Genomic DNA, 15,853 nt, shown 5'->3' with positions numbered 1-15,853 from the left:
TCCCATTTTTTTTACATCTATCCATCCAGTCGAACAGAGCTGCCCGACACTCCCCTGGATCTGCTGCAGCTACCAGAGAGCATAAGAGCAGAGCGACTTCGAATCAGCTCGTCCCCGACCGATGGCTCCACACAGGCCCGAGGTACCACACTACGTACTAGGGCTGCCACGATTTGTCGACTAGTCACGATTACGTCGACTATCAAAATCGTCGACGACTGATTTAATAGTCGACGCGTCGTTTGAAACTTTGTACGATCACAAAAGACGCAGGAATAATAGCAGGATTTAAGAGTGTAATAACGGACTGAAACAGAAGATGGCAGCATTGCATGTACAAGGATGTCAGCTACCGTTAAACCCCGAAGAAGAAGAAGAAGCAGCTGTGTCCCAGAATTCATAGCGCGGCCCAGCGCAGTTTCCAACAATGGCGGCAGCTAGTTAGTTTTAATGTTACTCTTATTATTCTTTCTGGGTCACAAAATAAACGTTTAACATATTTTCAGGCGAGAATGTAGCTGTGTAAACCTCAAATATCTGCTCAGTTTATCAGGACACCACATATTTTCAAAGCGCTCTGACGTTTTCGGAGACATCTGTTACCCACTAGCTCGTTAGCGAGCCGGGGGCTAGGCTCACTAGCGCCGTGAGAACACCGGACTCCCCGCAAATCGTTTTCAAACCCACAGCCGTCTTTCGCTACTCAGGTTAAATATATATGAGTCACTTAGATAACTTAAAATGTTATTGTTTGGCTTTTTTTTTTAGTATTTTATTTGTTCCTGAGTAAATCAGTTTGTCTGAGATTAAAGTTATAGTTTTTACACAGCTGAATAAACGTCAAACAGACAGCTGATTATCAGAAGTGTGAGATGCTCCAGAATATACTCCAGTGTCCTGTTATATTTTAGATAGCAAGGAGTTTATTAATCTTCACCGAAACAATCTGCAAATTTCATTAAAATTCAATAAACTATCATCTTGTCTTTATTTTTAGTTAGCACAGACCTTAAACACTTAAAGCTGTAAGCTAATGATAGTTATATAAGAGCAGATGCTGCTGGTGCAATAAGCTGTAGTTTTACGTCTAATGGATGATGATCTGATTAGTCGACTAATCGCAAAAATAATCGGTGACTAGTCGACTATCCAAATAATCGTTTGTGGCAGCCCTACTACGTACATTGCTACCTTACTGTGACGTCCCATTGATGCACTCGCCCGTGCCTCATCGTGTCATAAAAATCTCCTTCCTCCTCAGGCTCGCAACCTGTGAAGAGCTCAGTGGGGAAAAGCGACCCTGACACTAAAGGCAGAGACAAATTCACCACCACGGCCATTCAATCAGAGGACAGGAGGAAGCGCCTGCTGAGGTCTGACCCGGAGGGCGCACCTCCCGAAACCCGTCGCAGACTGGAGGAGCTCCGTCACACGGAGGAGAGTGTCTCTGCCTCCTCAGACCTGGCGAGCGAAAGCGAGGGGGAAGAGGAAGATGAAACCGAGTGGGACCAGGGAGGCGACAGCGACAGATTGAAACGGGAAGACAGCGGAGGAGGAGGTAAACAGAGCAGAGGAGGAGACACCCCGACGAGAGGGGAGAGGGGAGGGAGGGTGCACAATGGCCGGGCTGTGATCCAGCAGCTGAAAAGTGTAGTGACTCCATCTCCCCTGCCCGGCAGCCCAGGCATCAAGACTGAGCATGAAGCCCTGACCACCGGGGGGCGCTGGGGATCACACACTCAAACTTCCACCTCACACACACACACCACTCAGCCCCAGCCCTCGCATGCACACACGCCGTCCAGCAGCCTCAATGGTGACAGCCCCACCACCCCGATCCCGGACTCCTCTTCCAGCAGCGAAGCCCCACCGAAGGGTTTGTTCACTCCCCCGTCCCCAGCTTTGTCCCCCGCCATGCCCGTGTCCTCCCCGTTGCCCCGCGAGGACAGGGCTGTGTCGGCGGGGGTGGTCAGCCGGAGCAGTGGCGGTAGTGGTGGTTTAGGTAACGGTCCTGACTTTGAGCTGCTTCAGAGACTGGCTGCTGGAAGTGCAGCGGGCCGGGTCCTCTTCCACCCCCTTGCCCTCGGCCCGCAGGGCCCTCAGAGCCTCTATGCCCCAAGCACTATCCGCTACGCTCCACCTGAGCTCCCCCCTTCCCACCACCACAGCACAGGACACAGTGATGGCCTGCAGCTACGCTCGGACCACCACAAGGGACCCCCACCGGCCTTCTTCCCCCACCTACAGCGGCTGGCCGGCCTTCCACCCTTCAGTGGTTTCTCCCCATCTGACAGCCCCTTCTCCTCTAGCCTGCCCTTCTGTATGAATGGACTGAGGGGGGCTGCGGGCACAGAGGAGGACTGAGTCTCAGAGGGGAGGATGTGAGAGGAGAAAATAAACTGAAGGAGAGAGCGGAGTGACAGGATGGAAAGAGAGACATTGAAAAGGGCAGGAGAGACAGAAGTGGCAGTAGATTAAACCTCTGAGGACGTTACTAATTGGACAATGAGTTGAATAACTGCAATCTAAAGTGTGTGACAAGCCGCTGCCATAGGATTTTATCATGTCAGCCTGTTGTGTACGAGTGACAGTGACTCTCAGAGAAACGGGGACATGGAAACTTTTGACTGGTTGTCCCTCAAGACTTTTCATCTTCGCGACAACAACGAACTCTGCTCTGTGACTTTCTCTAGATGACTGTGTTGATTTATGTGTCTCTTCCACTCAGAGAAGCCATATTGTACATAGAGAGAAAACCATGACGACCCTCAGCTCACATCCTCACCGTCAATGTCCGTCACCGCACATTAACCCAATTAACCCTAAAACCAGTAGGAAGAGATGGGCACTCGTCTGTAGGAATAAAAATGACTTTGGAATATAAATTTTTATTATTGCAGTATTATACAAATCATCTCTTTCAGTGGGCTCCGGGTGACAGTTTGATTATAGGGTTTCAACTTAAAATAGGTGGAGACAGCTTTTTGGTGTTTTGTATCGATACTTAAAATAATAATATAAAACAATAATATTGAAAAAAAGATCCAAGTATTCATCGATTCAGCCATACTAAAAGCACACTTTTGGGACAAAAGTATGATTAAAGTAGTCCCAGACATTCCATTATATATAAGGGAAGGAAATGCAATGCAGACAGGACGCTATTTGTATTGTTTGATTATAGGAAGGCGATTTGTTTAACTGATTATGACTTCTAGTGTATCATGACAATGTACAATGCTGCAGTTGTGTTTGTGTATGAAAGCCATATTCTTGTTTGTTTTTAGGTTTATATTGTTTTTCTTCACCAGGTGAAACCGATTGGGAAATTGTTTAAAATACGACTGTTTTAGTGGATGAAAAAAAATGTGAAAATGCTTTAGGAGGGGAAATGTGCTGGACAGAAGTGTTTTTATCATTTAAACATGTTTTGTTTTTTTTGTTTTTTTTGAGCACTTACCGAAATTTGTTCTGGTGTGAACTCTAAAGCACTTCACGGTTCGGCGTGTGATCCTGTTAAAACAGAAAACAATGCAAGAGCGGCCGCTAATATCATAGCCTGAGCACGGTATGTGGAGTGGGGGTGGGGGGGTGGGGGATATAAATGCTCATTTAGAAAGGCAGGTAAATAAACAAGACCACATGTGGTCATTAAAATGTGACCGTCGGAGGTCGATAAAACAAAACAGAATTGTTCTGATATTGGTTTCAGTTCAAGCGAGTCAACTGGAGATAAAGTTTTAAATTAAAAAGTGGGGATATGAAACACTTTAAATTTCAGTTTCATAGCAATTGATTGGAGCTCCTCTCAGGAAAAACAAAACACTTTTGACTTGGAAAAAATGAAACAACTAAAACAAAATTATACATATATGTGTAAGAAAATCACAACTAAAATAATAAAGAAGAAGGAGAATTCATAAATAATAACATTTGGAAATTTCACCCGGCCAAACTCATCAGGAAAAAGAAGTGAGAAGAATAAAATTTAACCACGATATGCAGTGATATAAGCTGTGAGAGAGATACGTTAAAAACAGTCTAGCACTTTGTAATAAGGTCGTCTGATCTGCCATGTTAGCCAAATACATGTAAATTTATATATACAGCAATTTGTTGAAAGCCAGGCCTTCTGGCACTATTTTCTTTGTCCTTCTTCTAAATTGAGATTATGATCGACAGCCTGATCTGAGGGTTCGCTTCATGGAACCGCTCATATCGTCACGTCTGACAGAGGCGGGGTGGGGCTGGGTGGGGGTTTTAAAAAAAAGACGGGGCGGGGGAAAGGGTGCACTACACACCCATACTACAAATATGTGTCAGCGCACATATTCTCGGGTGTTTACTGGTATAATAAGTGTGTGTGTGTGTGTTTGAATGCGGGCGTGTTCGCCTGTTAAAAGTGTGTGAGTGAGTTTGGATTTTGTTTTGTTTTTGGGTTTTTCTGTTGTTGTTGAATTAAACGGCTAACCCCTCGCCCATCACTGTGAATCTAACATTATTCTCCCATCTTTGTGAATACTCCACCCACTCGTCAAATAAAATGAACAAATGTAAAAATAATAACAGTGATACAGATGATGATGATGATAACAATAAAATATTCCAGTAGAGGAGCACAACTCAATGTCGGTTGTTTCTTTCTTGCTTTTGCAGGCGTGGAGAGTAAGCAGTTGTGATATCTGAAGTTTTAAATGTGTTGATGCTTTCGATTTCTACATATAGCTCCTTGAGATTTCATGTGATTTAAATAGATACAATTTTTTCTGCACTCACATTTGTTAATTCTTTTCATTTAACATGCATATTCTGAGTACTTAGAAGACAAATGCAGAGAGGATGTGTTGATTCTTGCACAGTTCTTTATTAAAATAGATAGATAGATAGATAGATAGATAGATAGATAGATAGATAGATAGATAGATAGATAGATAGATAGATAGTTAGTTAGTTAGTTAGTTAGTTAGTGCAGGTCAGACTAGACATCACTTGAGTGTTAGTTGCTTTGAAATAAACCCAGAAGCGCAGAGAGTCTCTCACTTATAGGTGTTCATGCATTACCACGTGTGTGTGTACATTGGCCGTTTGCTTGCATGTCTGTCTGTGTGTGTGTGCGTGCATTTCCGTGAATTTGTGTGTGTTGTCTGAAGCAGCCCCAGGGAGGGGCTCTGACATTGAAGACGGGTTAAATCCTGTTTTACATTCAAGTGGCAGGCCGTAGTTCATTAGAGTGAGGATCATTCCTCCTCAAGACCAAAGGAAGCGCATACTAAACAAGAGCAGTTGTTGGGGAGAAAATGCCATTGTACGTGCAAAACCGTATGTACTGTATAAGTGGGTGTGTGTGCGTGTGTGCTGATGTGCCGTGAATTGAGTTACAAAATAACCTCTCTTCTTTATCTCTTCTTTTCTATGGAGTAACATAGAGGGAAGTAAAGGTGCGGCTTCTGCAGATTAAATCACCGTGGGTTATTTGTGTGTGTGTGTGTGTGTGTGTGGCGGTGGCATTTCTCCTGACTGTCTTCTTCTCAGCCTGTCACTGAGCCACCCGTGCGCCCTCTCTGTCACTAACTTTGATGGCTTATCTTACCCCTTGAATTAGAGTCGTGCTCCTTGGGGAAATACCTTACCACATGTAAATGGATTTGAAAAAAAAAGTACAAATATGGAAAGGAATAATAGCGTGAAGGACGGAGGGAGACAGCCAGACAGTTTCCATCTGACATGGGCTCACTACATTTCTCAGGCTCTTTTTCCCTGATTCTTTTCTACCTCTATGATTTTCATCTTTGTCATTGTTTCCCAACAATCACCCCTTTCTCCTCTCAGCCAGGAGAAGGCCAATCCATACTTAATGTAGTTCTTAAGGCAGATCCTTTGATCCGTACGTATGGCATTTAACACCTGAAAGCAGATGAGCACTCGGCGCTCAAAATAAGCAGAGGTTAAGACTCCAACTTTCGATGCTGAGAGCGTAGATGTGAAGCTGAGGTTTGGAGATGTATGAGGCCAGACCTGGACTTTGGGGTATGTTGTGCTGGCGTTATGGTTCCTATAGCTGCTCTGGGTCTGGCGTAGATGGTGTTTATCAGTGAGGGCGCGTCTCCTGCCTCTGGGCGCACTGCCCTTTAGACGCGCCAGGCCTCAGGAGCCTCCTGCATGCCAAACAGACCTGTGCAGTCAGATGCAGCCACGGAGGAGCAAAACGGAGAAGAGGTGGGAGGGGAGGAGTAGGGAACGTGAGGAGGAGACCAGAAAGAAAGGACTTGAGGGTGAAAGGGTAGAAGAGGATCTGAGGAAGAGAGCTGAAAGGGGCTCAGGGAGGAGGAGGTGGTTGTGTGTGTGTGGGTGTGGGTGGTGGGTGCTCGTCACACTGCTGCAGTAGCCATCTAGCCTATTCGCAGAACTGCTCCAAAACGCCATGGGAATCTGCAAAGGAGAGGTGGGAGGGAAGGAGAGGACAGCCGGAGTGAAGAAGGAGAGGAGAGGAGGAGAGGGTGACTCCGAGGTGAGTCTCAACAGCAACACTGTGTGTCGATAGCTGGGAGATATCACAGACCTTCGCCCTAACCCAGTCAGAGATAGTAATCACAGACAAAGCCCCCCCATGACTAACACTCCCCCCACACACACACACAACCACATGCTGCCCGTTTGAGTTCAGATATTCACACATGCTCGCCGATGAGCAGCTCGTTATAAAAATTATTCATGTACAGCATGAATAGACGTCTATGTGTGCACGGACAGTTTTTACATCTTTTGACTCCTGCTGCAGGGAGCCTTAACTACAAACTCTGACAGCACGTATACATTATACTGGGCGCTGTCTGCATGAACCAAAAAATAATAATTAAAAAGCAATATACACGTTGAGATTTATGTGGTTTGATAATTTGCTTCAGCTGAAGGTTTTTGATTTCTTAAGGTGCAGGAGAGAGATGTTTACACATCTCCCCTTCTCATGTATGTCCGCAAGTATTTATTCACAGTATGTGTGTGCTCTCCATATTAGTGATTTTTTTAAATGGCCCCAGCTGTTAATCCTGAAGTCACTGAGAACATGCCCTTCGGGGGATTTATAATTGATCAGTTTCATCACATTTTATGAGATAATTCGTCTATTATGAAACTCTCCGTAGAGTTTGGTCAAAAACACCAACAACAAACATATCTGAGGTCTCATTCGATGGGTCATTAAAGGATACGCACTGATGTAACTCGACAGATTTCTTCTTGTTTTATTACTGTATATACAGTAGAGTGCACAGGAAGTCGTGCATTAAAAAAAAAAAAGTAAACAATGTTGAACCCCATCTCCACATCTGCATTCAAACTCTTTAATGATCAACAACCCTTCACATCCATTAAATAAGCAATCATAGTGATTATAGTGTGGAATTCACTCAGAAACATGGCTACAGCAATACAGAGTGTGTGTAAATAATCACAGGAAAGCCTGTGAAAAATAGGCTTTGCTTCTAAAACTGTAGTTACTAAAGTTTCAAACTAAAGTGACAGAAGTGCTATTGCCCTTCGAAAACAAAATAATAATGAAAAAAAAAAAAGCTGGAAAAAAACAAATTAAAAACTCTGAGATTTTTGATCAAAACAAAATTACAGACCTGAAACACACACTCCGCAGTCCTCCTCGTAGGTCTCGCAGTTTATCACATCCAGCTTGTTTTAGTTCCACGCTTTCAAGAAAACTTCAAGTAGTCATTCACAGTTAATTATACTGAATAAGACAAACAGCACCCAACAACAGTTGGCTGTGAATGAGGATTAAAATGATATAGGGCAGCAAAAAGTAAACTTGAAGAAATAACGTGGCGTTCTCGGCGAGTCTTTGCAGAATGTAAAAAGAAAAAGAAAACAATTCAGACTGATGAAGTAAGAGACTCAGCTCTGGCTACATGTAGTTATAACAAAACTTACAAAATGTTGATTTATTTTCGAAGGTAGTTAAACTACCCAATTACCAGCATGTTTCACAAATTTCTTCGACCAGTTTTCAAAAAGGTCTTAAAAGTCTTTCCCCACATTAATATTCATCTTGATAACAACAGATAATAAGATCGTATCTACAGACTCACACACGGCCTGCATATGTAGGTTGCTTATACACGCACATGTACACAAAATCCACACACATACAAATAAGGGAAACCCTGAATTGGAGCAGCACACATGCACAGCTTTCCACTCTGCATTCCTGGAAGACCTCTACTTGTTTTGCCCCTTGCCGTCACTGTCCTCACTGTCGTGGGGGCCACGGTAACCCCGGTGTTCGCGCCTCTCCCGGCACTCTCGGCACTCCTCTTCATCCTCTCCCTCCTCTCCCTCGTGGATGATCTCCACCTCTAATCGTCCGATGTAGAGCGATACAGCGCAGAGCCAGAAGAGGGCGACGCTGCCCACCACGGCTCCTTGGAACAGCAGTGCTGGCACAGACAGCAGCATCATCCTCCGCAAGGCAAAGAGGCTGCCAATATACGAGGCACCGCCAAACGACACGCACGCACCTCCCAGGATAAAGAAGGCTGAGGAAAAACAGATTGACATGGTATTATTGTAGAAACCCAATTAATTTCCTCATAAGTCACTGTAATTAAAGCTGGCATGGAGGCAGGTTGAATCGACTTTTCCTTTTAATTATTTAGATTAAAATAAAAGATTAAGTGGAAGATTTTCTGGCATCAAACTTATTTCAGAAGTTATACAAACCGTTCCCGTGATTTAGCATTGAGAATACATCAAGTAGGTCAGCAGCTTTCATTTTGACATAAATAATACCGCGTTCCTTTGATTTACTGCTGTGGCTCGAAAGTTTTGTTTTCAGACAGTTTTCAAATATTCATGCCCATCAGCTGTCAATTAATATTGATTCCATGAAGGTCTTCTTTAATAAAATGTTAAGGGCCTCATCTCACGTGTCAGGTAATGATGATGTTGGTTACAACTAGATATCAAGGATTTTGACTCTGTTTCAAGTCAATTGCAGGAATCCTTGTGAAATTATTCATATTAAAAGTGCAGCAAGTGCCCATTACAAAGTTTTCTACTTCACAAAAACAGCAGACGTATGTTTACATTTTTAGATAAAAAATATCTTCTAGAGAGAAACAGAGTTTAAAAATCCTCTTGATCTTAAATTTAGAGCTGCATCGACCGTTTGTTACTTTATTTAAATTTTAAGTGTATTTTACAAACAGGCTTAGGCTTAAATTGTCTGGTTTTCAGCTCTTCTGCACATATAACTTTCCCGTACCATATCCTGCTTCTCGTCCCACATCGCTTTGGACGAATGCGATGACTCCGATCCCGGTCGCCAGCAGACCGTTCCTGAACCACGAGAGGAAGCCTGCAGAATGATCAAAGGCAGAAATAAACAACTGACACGTTACAGATAACCAAAATCAATCATGCTGTTTACTGTAGCTGCATACCACAGCCTAATTACTGCCTTTTAATCTGCATCAGTTTAACGACACCAGATCCTGATGTTTAAAAAAAGAAAATGATGTTTAAACAACATATTTGTGATAAAAATGGTGGCTTGCTCAGATTATAATAACTTAATATTCAGAAACAAATGCTTTTAACTCTTGGTTTAAACTTGAGTTCTGTCCCACAGTGGAGACAGAAGAGATGGACGTCCTCGCAGCTCTTCCTTACAGCAGGAACCAAACACAGTTTGCAAAAAACACACCGAGTCCTGACATGAGGTGAAACTGGACAAAGCAAACAAACTGTGTGTGTGAGCAGGGGGCATAAACAAAGACTAATTTAATAAGGACACCAAATTCTTAACGGAAGTGTGACAACTAATGAGGTCTCATACACCAGACATGCAGTAAACCCAAACCCCATGAAGGATACGATGCTCTAACTGTTCAGAGAGGTGCTGATTCAACTATATGATAATTTTGTAGGGTGTAGTTTGGGGTGCTAATGAGCTGCTGTGTGCAGATATAATCAAAATAACAGAAACGTAATAAAGTATAGAGCCATGCAGTTTAAAAGGAACACAAACTGAAGCTGAATCAGCACTTAATGAAGCCCGGGTGTATTACAGGACTGTTGTATTTAGACTCGGTATAGTGACAATTATTTTAACTTAGTGGATTCTCATAAGCAAGGACATGACTGCACTGACATTAGGGCAAACGATTATTTTGATAGTCGACTAGTCACCGATTATTTTTGCGATTAGTCAACTAATCAGATCATCATCCATTGGAGGTAAAACGTACAGCTTAAAGCATACGTTTTACGTATATAAGAGCAGATGCATAATAATAATGCATCATTAGCTTAAAGCTTTAAGTGTTTAAGATATGTGCTAACTAAAAATAAAGACAAGATGATTGTCAGATTGTTTCAGTGAAGTTTAATAAACTCCTTGCTACCTATAATATAACGGGACACCGGAGTATATTCTCGAGCATCTCACACTTCTGATAATCAGCTGTCTGTTTGACGTTTATTCAGCTGTGTAAAAACTATAACTTTAATCTCAGCCAAACAGATTTACTCAGGAACAAATAAAATACTGAAAAAAAGCCAAACAATAACATTTTTAAGTGATCTAAGTGACTTATATATCATGTTTAACCTGAGTAGCGAAAGACAGCGGTGGGTTTGAAAACAATTTGCCAGGAGTCCGGTGTTCTCACCGGCTCTAGTTAGCCTCGCCCCCGGCTCGCTATCGAGCTAGTGGGTAACAGACGTCTCCGAAAACGTCGGAGCGCTTTTGAAAATATGTGGTGTCCTGATAAACTGAGCAGATATTTGAGGTTTACACAGCTACATTCTCACCTGAAAATATGTTAAACGTTTATTTTGTGACCCAGAAAGAATAATAAGAGTAACATTAAAACTAACTAGCTGCCGCCATTGTTGGAAACTGAGCTGGGCCGCGCTATGAATTCTGGGACACAGCTTCTTCTTCTTCTTCGGGGTTTAACGGCAGCTGGCATCCTTGTACATGCAGTGCTGCCATCTTCTGTTTCAGTCCGTTATTACACTCTTAAATCCTACTACTTATTCCTGCATCTTTTGTGATCTTACAAAGCTTCAAACGACGCGTCGACTATTAAATCAGTCGTCGACGATTTTGATAGTCGACGTAATCGTGACTAGTCGACTAATCGTGGCAGCCCTAACTGACATACTGCATAATGTCACCAGGCTTAGAAGTGGACCGGTTATGCATTTTCCTTTTACTGTGTCACATGCTCTGTATACATTCATGTGGAAAAGAGCATTTCCAGGGCCTCAGAAAAAAATGAGCACATCCTTATTACCGCCACGAGAATTAAGAGCGCAAGCAGCAGCCAGGTGTTGCTAATCAAATGCACTTAACTGATCACCAGCAAATATGTGCACACCTTTAAAAGCAGAGGTTTAGGCAGTTTGCTGGTGTGGAGCGTTCAGGCGTGTGTAAACACGATGCCATAATCTTTACAGCAGTGAACAGATTTATTCTGAGCAAATGCAAAAACCCAAGTGCTACATATGCCAGACTCTACAGGCCTCGGTTAGCGTGTTAAATGTTCCCACCCGCCTAACATCTGAAGGAGAGGACAATTATCCCAGGCACAGCAGAAAATATACAACTTTAAATCTATAATGTCAGAAAAAGAAAGCCAGACCTCAACCTGATTGGACCTGTGCTGGGAAAAAGAGAGCTGTACATAAACGAATGCCTGTAAACTTGAATTTACTCAAGTAACACTGTAAAGACGAGTAAACCAAAATTCCTCCAGTGATGTGAGAGACTGATAAAGTCACACAGATGGTGATTCCTTCAAGTTTTCCTATAAGCTCCTGAATCAGAGAGTGTACATAGTTTTTCACAGACCTGTAAGCTGTTGTGGCTTCAAGGTTATAAACATGTTTGCCTAAGACGTGAAGGGTTTGAACTTGGAGCAAACACAAACGAAGCCCCAATGGAATTCACAAGCTAGTGTACTCCTAGTCTGGATAAAGTTGCAGGAAGAAGAACATTTGGTGTAAAATCTGTGCCAAATCAAATATGCAGATCCATCCTCTGTGGCGACCTCTTGGGAAATAAGGGAGCAGCTGAAAATACCTGCGCTCCATGTGCACTGTCTCTTGTGACAGTGGAGGTTCATGTTTAACACGGCCAAAATTTCAAGTATTAAGGTCACTGTATTGTGCCTGTGTATACTGCTCTAAAGGCTTGGTCTCAGTCAGTTTTCTAGTCTGACCTCTGCATGAAGAGCACAGCAGCTCGACCCACCTGCAGCCTCCAAACTTTCTGTCTGCACAGAGCACGAAAGTACGAAAAAAAGCTGGCTTAAAGGGACAAAAAGGAAATTAAAGATGTTCTTCTTTTTTTGTCATTAGCCAGATGCAAGCATTAGAAATGTCCACTTTAATTATTACATGCATTTTTGATTTGCCAGTTAATTGTTTCAACTTAAATGTAATCTCTGTTAAATACTAACCATATACTGGAGAATATACTGACCTACCAGCCTATATTTTAACTCTCTTCTAAAGATTATTCGTGCAAGACATTTTTCAGGTGCCACTGTAGATGCAGGTTGGATTTCGGGAAGATGTTTTGTGTTGTTTGAGCCCCGTCCTGCAGCAGCTGAACTGCTTTGCTATGCTCAATCTCTGAACATGACTACAAATGAACCTTAAAGCATTGCAGTACATACACTCATCATATGCATGAATGTCACTGCAATGTTGGGGCTTTTACTTATTTCTCTGAACTGTTCTTTTTCTGCGGTGGAATGATTTTACCGCACACATTTTTAATAACGTTAAAAAAAAAAAAAAACTGGGTGCACAAATTGTATGTATTTAGGATTTTTTTATATCCACACAGAGTCAAAACTATACCAATAGACTCAAGTAGATACATGTATACTCACAAATATTTGGTTAAATGTCTCTTAGTAGATGCATTTGCTTGCCACCAGCAGGTTTCTTGCATAATTCTTCATGGATATTTTACCACTTTTCTTGATAGGATTGGTATGTGCCCTGGCACAGACCTGGCTTTTAAGCGTAGTCCACAAATTTTCAGTAGAGTTGAGGTCGGGGCTTCTGGAAGGCCATTCCAGAAGCCCCTGGCTATAAAACTTTTCCCCAAAAGGCATTTGGTTTGTCCATGTGGGCAGCTCCAAATTTCAGTCAAGCTTGAAGGTGGTTATTTCTGTATCTTCTGGCAGTTTCTAGTTCATGCAGACCTGAACCTCTTTGGTTCCTGGGTTGTTCCTAAACATCTTAACCAGTTGCCTCTCATGTGAGGATGAGGGTCTTCTTTAGGTCTTCATCCAAAGTTTGACAAAGTGGTGACAGATCTGAATAACCTGTGCCTACGGACAATTGTTCGATCCTGGAATCTGCAGTTCTTTAGAAATGACTTCAAGAGACTTTCCTGACTTGTGCACATCTACAATTCTTCTTCTTAGATTTTCACTGCCTACCTTGGACTTTTCCATTGTTCTAAATACTGGTCTGTCCAATGAGTGCTGTCAAAAAGAAACTACCAGTTACAGTAAATCACGATCACTAATGAGAAGTAAAATGTTCTTAGTCTTTTCAAACTAAAAGACACTGGCTGTCTCTATTTGAGGCTGTACATATGCTTCTGACTCTAAAGAAAATCCTAAATAAATTCAAACCTGTTTTTCAAAGCAATTAAAGATGTGTGCTGTACAATCATTCCACCCTCGAAAAAAAGTTCAAAGAAATCATTAAAAGCCCCCCCAACCACCCACACACACACACACGCAAACACAACCATGACATTCACACCCGTGATAAAAGTATAACTTATTACACTTTGAGTCCGACACTGACTGACCAGAGAAGAAACATACAAAAGTTCATTTTGCTCCATGCTGCAGAAATCCTACAAGGGTTAGGATGAAAATTGGGACTACAGCCTGTATTGTGGAGCAGCAACGTTACCTGTTTCATGGGACTTTCTCAGCATCTGAAAATAAAAGAAGAAAATCTATTAGCAAAACTTACTCCCTCATTTGTTTACAGTTTCACGACGTTCAAAACAATTCCATCTTACTTCCTTCAGATAAGGGGAAAAGGAAAGAAAAAGCGGCTCTGCCATTAAAATTACACAAAGCTCACTACTGGCTGTAACACAACTACTGCATCATTAGGACTAAACTCACCAAAGCGTCGGCTTTGTCGAGGTCTGTGAGCTGGTACTGCTGCTGCTCCGGCCCCCGGCTCTTCCCCCACGGCCCCTTATCCGCGACCCGCTGCCGGGCTGAGCCGTGCAGTCTCCGCAGCGTGGCACCGGCGGCCGGCGGCCGGACCTGCTTCACCAGCCGGGCGTAGTGACACACGGCCTGCGGCAGCTGCCTTCTCATGAACAAAGTCAAGAAAGCCATTACATCACTAACCACTGCTAGCTAAAGTATGAGCCGAAAGAAAAAGCACAACACGACCTCCGCATGCCCTGTGAACCCTCAACCCGGAAGAGTCTCAGGTAAAGGCGCAGTAAAAGGTAGGCAGAAAGGAAACAGCGCCACCATCCGTCGGAAGACAAATATATCTATATCTATATCTACATCTTTATATATATAGTAGAAATTAGTATATATATATATATATATATATATATATATATATATATATATATATATATATATATATCTTTTATTTTTCTTTACCTTACTTTACTTTTCTGTTTCCGCAAGTGCTTATGTTGACATTTACCCTCAACGTCATTGAAGACGCCCTGCAACTACACATTTGCGCCACACGGGGGCGCGAGAACACAGGCCATTTCCGTTCTTCTTTATTTATTTGATTGCAAAAACTTAAACGCAATGTGAAACTAAATGCATTCACTGAATTCAAGGATTCGCGAAATCTTAATAAATGAAATCTAAATATGAAATATTTTAATATGCAGAAGAAAAACATGCTTAGATCTGAGCAGGTCTAAAAACGTCAAATGTATGGTTATGGCAGCTTATTGGGCAGCTTATTTATTTATTTATTTATTTGGTCACATATTGAAATAAATTTTGTGTTCATGTTTTTAAATTGTCATACAATCATGTGAAAGGAAAATATTTCACAGGACTCTGTGCAGTCCTGTGAAAAACTAAGTCCACCCTATTCTTGTTAAATTCTTTCAGTCACTGACATTTGCAGACATTTGTTTATGCACAGCTCTCTTAAGGTCCCACCACAGCATTTAACTTAGACTGAAGTTTGGACTTTGACTGGGCCGTTGCATTGATTCTTTTTGTTTTTCAGTGATTCTATTGTAGATTTGTTGCTGTTTGGGATCATTGTCCAGTTGCAAGATCCGATTCCAGCCACACTTTAGCTGTTGGACAGATCGCCTCACATCTGACTCTAGAATACTTTGGTATACAGAGGAGTTCATGATCAGCCATACTTTTTTGATCATTTTCTAATCAAACTCTTATGAACTTTTTTTCAGGATTGCCCAGAGTCATGTGGAAACTTCTTTTTTCCGAAGCCTGTAGTTTAGCTTCTGTCTGTAATAAAGTCAGTTAAGTTTTTATAGACTCCAAAAAGAGGCCATGAATAAATATTACATGAATATTAACAAAATAATTTGTGTTGCTAGCAGATAATAACATGATGATGTCAATCATTAAAAAAAAACCTGAAGACAACAACCAGACGTTTCTTAATTAAAAGATAATCTTGTAATTCTTCTCCTCAATTTAAAAATAGTGTCAGATACCCAAATACTGTATCACTCTACATGCCCCACACCTGTGTGGGTGTGTGTGTGTTTGTGCTCTCGCGTGTTCTCATTGAGGATGAGCAGACAGCTTCTTCCTGTACGCCTTTTGTC

At 42.1% G+C, this 15,853-nt stretch overlaps 2 protein-coding genes across 3 annotated transcripts in view; one reads left to right on the top strand and one right to left on the bottom strand.

Moving 5' to 3' along the window:
• Nucleotides 1-3,578, top strand: part of npas1 (neuronal PAS domain protein 1) — a 36,989-nt gene extending 33,411 nt beyond the window's left edge. For both annotated transcript variants that reach the window (XM_085430144.1, XM_085430143.1), the window contains exons 11-12: nucleotides 30-142; nucleotides 1,262-3,578. In XM_085430144.1, the coding sequence (XP_085286270.1) occupies nucleotides 30-142; nucleotides 1,262-2,364 (1,216 nt within the window). In that variant the 3' untranslated portion in view covers nucleotides 2,365-3,578. The remainder of the gene's footprint in view (nucleotides 1-29; nucleotides 143-1,261) is intronic.
• A 3,639-nt stretch (nucleotides 3,579-7,217) lies between these two features.
• Nucleotides 7,218-14,488, bottom strand: tmem160 (transmembrane protein 160). The gene is made up of 4 exons (XM_085430142.1): nucleotides 14,181-14,488; nucleotides 13,960-13,984; nucleotides 9,272-9,364; nucleotides 7,218-8,543 (listed from the first exon to the last, which is right to left on the bottom strand). Exons 1-4 carry the CDS (start codon nucleotides 14,400-14,402, stop codon nucleotides 8,227-8,229), a joined length of 657 nt encoding a protein of 218 aa, XP_085286268.1. The 5' UTR covers nucleotides 14,403-14,488; the 3' UTR covers nucleotides 7,218-8,226.
• Nucleotides 14,489-15,853: the final 1,365 nt, after the last annotated feature.

This window comes from Copadichromis virginalis, linkage group LG14 (genome assembly GCF_057382275.1).
Source record: "Copadichromis virginalis isolate Kocher_CV1m ecotype Utaka linkage group LG14, C_Virginalis_male_GT1.1, whole genome shotgun sequence".
Taxonomy (NCBI): domain Eukaryota; kingdom Metazoa; phylum Chordata; class Actinopteri; order Cichliformes; family Cichlidae; genus Copadichromis; species Copadichromis virginalis.
This window is presented reverse-complemented; position numbering and strand designations above follow the sequence as displayed.